This window comes from Oreochromis aureus, linkage group 19 (assembly GCF_013358895.1).
Source record: "Oreochromis aureus strain Israel breed Guangdong linkage group 19, ZZ_aureus, whole genome shotgun sequence".
Taxonomy (NCBI): domain Eukaryota; kingdom Metazoa; phylum Chordata; class Actinopteri; order Cichliformes; family Cichlidae; genus Oreochromis; species Oreochromis aureus.
The window spans coordinates 15,592,620-15,600,005 of record NC_052960.1 but is presented as its reverse complement, the minus strand read 5'-3'; the positions used below and the strand labels follow the sequence as shown (position 1 = coordinate 15,600,005).

Here is a 7,386-nt window from a genome sequence, read left to right as displayed (position 1 = left end):
AGATAGGAGCTGATAATTTTATTAACTTAATGCTACCGACTACTCAGGATGGTTCAAGTTGCAATTCAATGCATTGACACAAAAAGGTCAGAAAGTTCAGTACAAAGCATAAAAACTTTATTATTCCTCATAGAACAAAGACTCAGATACATAAAATGGTTTGATTACCAGTCAATTTTCAACATCTAATATCATACAAAAGCAATGTACAGTCAACTTGGAAATCCGGGATTTTCTTCACAGCCCTTGAAGTTTGCTGTGAAGAAATAAGAAAACTGTTTAGTTTGAGCACAATCACCATTAAAACCACTATTGTCACTGTTAAATACGCCAAAAACAAAGAGAGAAGAAAAACTTTAAGACTAGACCCCACCTGTCCTCAACTGTCCTGTTGGATGGATAGTACACCTTGAAACTGAATCCACTTTTTGGGAAGGAACCCTGACAAAGTAAACAGGTTAAAAAATATATTGCTTACTTGTATTAGAAGAAAGCATCCTCTACAATTTTCTGACAAACAATCGGTCATTCATTCATACCGGGTTGACACAGAGGCAGTCTGTGTTAGTGATGCTGAAGGGGTCGTATTTGTCTGCGAAGACAATGACGTCAGGTACCGGGTAGACTCGCAGGGAAAAGTCATAGGCCCAGAATACAGGACTGACATACAGAGGCAGTGGAGTCAAGTGACCCTGGGATAGGATTGTCCTAACAAACTGGGAAGAAAAAGAAAAATACTACTATCACTACTAAAAGCTACTTTTTGCTTTAAGAATATTAGCAAAAAATGATTAACAAAGGCTAATAAACCTCTGACAACATGATGAATGCTGAAGTGATGATTCTTCCTGTATGAACAGGTTTGTTAAGAAAAGTTGAAACTCACATGGTTTGGAATGTCAAGATTGTTATTGGGCAATCGGACACAATTCCTACACATCTTGTTGACCAGGTCTTCTCTGATAATGATGAGCTCCTGGCTGCAGTACTGAATCCTGTCAGAAAAATACTCATCATTACATTATGACATTATGTGTCTGCATGGTTTTAACTAAAACTATTCAAAACCACATGTAAAACTTGTACTGCAAGCCTCATTAAACACACTAGCAGATACGTGTGCATCAAATAAAAGCCACATGTTTGTTTCACCTGCATGGATTAGTTGTGAACACAGAAAATGGCACTCTCTGTCTGAACTCCTCTGTGATGTGGTCTGCCAGGGGAGGTCTGAAACATAGTTTACCCACATTTGTTCAAAACACTTGAATCAAAATCTCACAGAATAAAGTTTAAATCCAAGTGTCTATCAAGGTTTACCGTGGCAGTATGGTGCCTGGACCAGGGTCTTCAGGACCGGGAACAAACACAAAGCGACTACTGCGGGTTTAAGATGAACACATTTAAGTCGAACATACTCAAATATGAGTAAGTAGAAAACAAAACAATAGCAGAACAGAGTGAAAAATCTATTAGAGCTTACCTGCTATGAATGCTGGGGTATGAGCATATAGCATCAGCAAGGGCTTTCAGTGACTCTAAAAAACAATAAACAAAATTAATAATAAAAAAAACGAGTAAAACCTCTGAAAATCTTAGTCTTTGTCCCTTTATTAAGTTGTTCAGATGTTCTACAGATTTTAGCATTGACCGATTTGTTAGGTATAGCTATTCAAAATATCCATCTAATCAGCCAATCACATGGTAGCAACTGAATGTGTTTAGGCATGTGGAAGCAGTTAAGACAACAGACTTAAACCACACAACAGAATAGAGAAGAAAGGTGATTTAAGCAGATGTGATTGTTGGTGCCAAAAGGCTGGTCAGAAACTGCTGATCCACTGGGATTTTCCCACACAACCAACTCTGGACAAAACTGGCTTGTTTCCTGATGGGAAGTCAACAGTAACTCAAATAACCACTTGTTACAACCCTGTATCCTTAAGAGCATCTCTGAATACACAACATGTCAAACCTTAAAGCAGATGGGCTACAGCAGCAGAAGATCTCCCTGATTGCGACTCCTGTCACCTAAAAACAGTGAACTGAGGCTACAATGGAACCGGCTCATTAAAATTGTATAACAGAAGATTTGAAAAATGTTGCCTGGTCTGTTGAGTCTCGATTTCTGCTGCGGCATCAACTTTAAATGCCACAGCCTACCTGTATATCATTGCTGATCATGTCCATCCCTTTATGACCACAGGGTATCCATATTCTGATGACTGCTTCCAACAAGATATGATTATGAAAGTGAGTTTACTGTACTCATATGACCTCCACAGTCACCAGGTCTCAATTCAATAGAGCACCTTTGGGATGTGGTTGAATGGGAGAGCCACATTATGGATGTCCAGCCAACAAATCTACAGCAAGTGTGTGATATTATCATGTCAATATGGACCAGAATCTCTGAGGAGTGTTTCCAGCAGCTTGTTATTCTTCTTATCTTTTTAAAAAAATAACACTGGCTTGTGGCTCTTCATTCACTCTCTATTTCCTATAACAGCTAATGACTTGCACAGCAGCCATATCTGCTCCATAAATAAAGTGCACTGAAGTATGAGATGGTCAGAGTATGCAGTATAAATGTCAGTGACACTAATGTTTTCATTCCACGGAGGAATTTTTTGAGGACACACACCAGGATTCAGACACCAAAATAATAGCGGACAGCAGAGGACCCGTCGTTTCACAGCTGTCTTGTTTAAATAAACCTTCCTGGAATTGTCACAGGACATAAGTGACAGGAAATCTCTGTGCTTACGTTCAGCGTGAGCTCCATATCATGGTCAGTCAATTGATCCGTACAGTGTTTACACAAAAAACTATGTCAATAAAATTTTAGAGCATCTGTCAAAACTCACAAGCAGAGATTTCAAGATGTTCAGTGTGTTATGAGACTTTACCTTTGAGTGATTTTAGCTGTGTCTTCCCATACGGGGCAGAAGAGAAGTTTCCACAGAAAATGAAGCAGGTGGGGGGCATGGCGGCATATCCTGCAATTTAGAAATGACATCAAAAATGTTACTGGTGTCACGCAAAAGTGTACTGTTGACTTGTAAAGTTCACTATCAGACCTGAGAACATGATGTTGAGCTTTTCCATCACTTCCACACTGTCCAGCCAGACATCGGAGACGATAACAAACATGGCGTCTTCATTCTCCTCTTCCAGCTGCTTCAACTTCGTGGACATTTTCACGGAAGTGGTAGATGGACCTCCAAAAAAGTTAATGTTTCCGTAGTATGCTCTGGAAATAATATAACAATTACACCAAGGAATCAGAATCATTTTCTGGGGACCTCATATAATAGAGCCATCGTTACCAAGGAATTCAAGTAAAACATGAAATAATACTGTGGACCCTAGCAGGACAGCCCAAATCCACAATTGCTCATCGTGTTTTCATAAGATGCTGTTTCTTAACAATCTTCTAATGGTAACTGAATTAAAATTATACACTTTAAGAGTTTTCTAAAAAATATTTTTAAGTCCTGCATTCTGACTACAATAAGGCTGGGGAACTAAGCACTCCTGTAACATACTGTGACTGTATTCAGTCTTTATAGTCTGCTGTTCAGAAGTGCGATCTTGGCATGTCTGTGTAGCTTATAATGACGATGATCTCTGACTTAAAGAGTATTTGCCTTCATATTAATTCAGTGGCATTTTCACTAATTAACAATGAAGACAAGTTACAATGGCTTCACTTCACTGGAAGGTCCTTAACTTTTAGTCTGAACATGATCTCACACACACAGAAACTCATACTTTATACTAGAATGTAATGTCAAAATGTATATTTTGCAGTACAACTGACTCTTCCTCTAACCTTGTGGCTGATGAAGGCTCTGTTGGTGGGAACCCGAAACCATTGACGTGGAACACAGAGTCCTCGTACCAACCTAGAAGACAAACCGTAAGGTTCAACATCACAAACAGGCTTGGATGTGTGTATGAAATACATGTTTTTGCCATTTTTACTAAAGCTGTTGAGGTATTTATCTTACCTTCTGCCAGTACAAAGCAGGATTCTGTGTAGAGGCCGTTATGAAACTGGTGAGAGTGGAGCTAAGGAATATATCTTTTATATTCCATGTGATTTTGCATAATATCAATTAACACATCAAAGGATATTGCTTTGGACAAGTCCAGCTGTATTGTTCCACTTGGGTCCTCCAGGTAAAATTTACCCTGAAAAAAATGGTTTTCAAATGTTAAATGAACCAGATTAAACAACAACAACAACAAAATCCTCAAACTGAACGGAAAGTCACAATTTTCATCACATTCAGTGAAATGGAAAACAAAACAAAACATAATCTCTTACATTTATCTGGATCACTAACCTCTTTCAGTTGTGTGATCATACCAAGTACAATCACCTCTCCCAGTTTAGCTGTGCTACCAAGCAATGCTTCAACCGTCTTCAGCTAGGAAACACAAATAACGCTTAAAATGGTTAGTTAAATTTTTTATTTTTTTTTTTAAAAAACAGCTGACGTGAGGTAATACACATGTTTAACACAGTCTCCATTACAGTGGCTTAGATGTGATACCTGAAATTTGTTTTGACCCTCTTCAACAGCAGCTCCTATCGCTGGTGGGGTGAAGAGTTCATGGCGATGTGTTCGCTGCAGAAATGAATACGACATGCACACTATACATATTAAAAATGGCAGCAAAGACAGCAGGTCAGCCTGGAATCATGAGAGAGATTATACTGACTTGCTGAAGGATTGTATAGCGCTCCCTGAAGAGTTCCGCTTTGACTCTGGCCAGGCCACACAGACTGGGGGCTGGATAACTGGTCATACTGATGCTGAAAGAGGACGTCAAGATAAAAGCTTTACAATCTTTGCCAAACACACTGCGGTTTGCAAAACAACAGAAACTTTTTTATTTAAACAATAATTTACATTAACTTTAAAACAAAAGAGAAAAAACAACCAAACAAACAGCCGTTTTACTCACGGTACAAATTTCTTCCTCTCCACACTGTAAATGTATCTGGGCACATCAAAGGCTCCAATGATGTTGAAAACATTATCTCTGGAAGGGACGGATCATATAAGTTAACAAGTTAATCCCAACCTTACTCTACAAAGAACCTGAAACTGAATGACTTCTGTCCCAGCATTTAGTTTTTACCTGCATTAATTATATTAAAATGTTTTATGTTCAATTAATTACACATACTGTGTCAGCTTCTACATGAGTAATAAGTCCAGTGGATATTTCATTTCAGTCGATGTACAAAGTTCACCCCGTGTCCTTCCAAAAATATTAGAAAAATGCAATTTCTTTTTAACTTACATTGTTTCGTCACAAGTCTGAGTGCAATCCTGCACGGCACTTTCCACCACGGACAGCTCTATCATGCTGGAGGACACTGTGAGAAAACAGTACAGTCACAGGCTGAAAAAACTCACATGGGAGCACAAACATAGGAGCACACAACAAGCTGTACTACACTCACATGGTTGTTTTTCCACTGCATCCAAGACCCTTTCAATAACATCATCAAGTTCAGAATGATTGACGGACTCCAGCACCTCTACAAGGTACCTGCTGGCCTCACTGGAGCACAGAACAAGAAGAAGCCAATCAACAAATAAATAAACAAAGATAACAACTACATGAAGAAACACGGTCCAACTAAATCTAATTATATGTGTACATCCAATAAAAAATCAAGTCTAACAAAAGTGTAAAAAGCTTTCTTTGTTTGTTTTTAAAAACATTTTTTTCTATATTTAATAGTGCAAAATACAGAAGGCTTGCACAGCGAGCTGCCTGTTCGTAACTTCAAGATGACACAAAAGACGTCGTTGTGTTTTCGAAAGTTTTCAAAGCAGAAAAAAACATTTTATCTAAACAAGAATACATACGGGCGCAGTATAAGCCCTCTCATCTTGAAGCCAGAAGACACTTTCGTCTTTATTCTGCGAGCAACATCCATGATTATATCTGCTCCAACTCAAGCTTTGGCGCTAAATGTCATCTTCCGCAAACTTCCGCAAGTGTCGTCACTTCCGTCTTAGGGGCCGCCTCTATTTCGTTCAACAAAACTTGAAAACAAATAATTTTCACAAAATTATGTTTTTAAAACCGTATTTTGGCTGTCAGTTTCTCTTTTAAGTGTATGCTAATTTTCATTATTTTGTTTTTTTAAATACAGGCTAAAGATGCATAAAACATCACATAGCTTTTTAAAGATAAATTATTTAAGAAAAACAAAAATAACAGCAAGAATAACAGAAGTTATCAAGACGAAGCGCAGAAGGTGTTGTATTGTTTATACTGTATATTTCTGTTAATAGTGATTTGACAAAACAGAATACAATTACTCTATCACGTGTTTAAAGCCACCTTATATTTTATTGCCATTTATAGACTGTGATAATAACATAAAACATAGTAGTTTCATTATTTGTAAGTAAGCTACCCTAGTCAACCACACGTTAGTAATTCTTTATTGCCACTAGTTAACTGTACCGATGACACAAACAATTCTGCTCCAAAACTGTATTTGTCTCATGGTAGTTTTTGATTTTGAAATTGATTTTGAGTATAACTTTGAAAAATATTTGTCTTTAAATTCAAGTTTATAAATAATCCTTTTGAATATATTACTGAATATATAGTGTAATTAGTCATAAGTACTGGTTATTAGTGCTTATGAATGGATGGACAGAGAAACTGTTGCATGTTGTACAAGCTGAATAACTGTGGCGTGCGCAGTGCCTTTCTGGATCCTCTTTTCTGGGATGTTCCTGACTGACAGATGTGTGTTTAAATCAAAGCTGGCATACCTTGCACTTTTCTGTGAATAGTGGGACATTTATGGTTTTGTCCAAGAGTCCTGAAAAGATGACAAAAACCTCCACACATGTTTTGGCTTGCTTTTTTTCAGGGTCCCTGTAATTATGCACTAATTTCCCTTAAACAATTATAACTTCTAGATATAATATATCTATATTTTTTGGGATTATTTCTCAAGTGATTTTCACCAATGCCCGTCTCCCATTTGGAGATCCAGTGTACGATTATTTAAAAAGGAGCTTATTATTTAAATATAATTATACAACAGCAAACTTTACCCTGTGGAAGCTTTCTGAAACAAACAAAACCAAACAAAAAGCTATACATAAATAAATAAATAAATAAATTAGAAGACAAAATGCTGTCCGTGAGTAAAGTTCTTGGCTTAATATCTCGAAATTTTGACTTAATAACTTAAAATTTCGAGTTAGGTATTGTAGCTTACTCGAAGTTACTTTCGAGATAATTATTGTGTTATAACGTTGAAATTTTGAGATAAAAAACACAAATAGTAACTTTCTCTTTACCTCTGCCTATCATTTCTTTCAGTGGAAAAAA

The 7,386-nt window shown here is 37.2% G+C and overlaps 1 protein-coding gene across 1 annotated transcript; it reads right to left on the bottom strand.

Moving 5' to 3' along the window:
* Positions 1 to 100: 100 nt before the first annotated feature.
* On the bottom strand, positions 101 to 6,050 carry pole2 (polymerase (DNA directed), epsilon 2). Its single transcript, XM_031748541.2, has 19 exons — positions 5,895 to 6,050; positions 5,483 to 5,583; positions 5,320 to 5,395; positions 4,978 to 5,055; positions 4,732 to 4,825; positions 4,563 to 4,637; positions 4,353 to 4,436; positions 4,141 to 4,197; positions 4,014 to 4,062; positions 3,836 to 3,908; positions 3,081 to 3,253; positions 2,910 to 2,999; positions 1,484 to 1,538; positions 1,321 to 1,380; positions 1,153 to 1,230; positions 887 to 995; positions 540 to 716; positions 374 to 441; positions 101 to 256 (listed from the first exon to the last, which is right to left on the bottom strand). The coding sequence occupies exons 1-19, from the start codon at positions 5,963 to 5,965 to the stop codon at positions 238 to 240; spliced, it is 1,587 nt and encodes a 528-aa protein (XP_031604401.1). The 5' UTR covers positions 5,966 to 6,050; the 3' UTR covers positions 101 to 237.
* Positions 6,051 to 7,386: the final 1,336 nt, after the last annotated feature.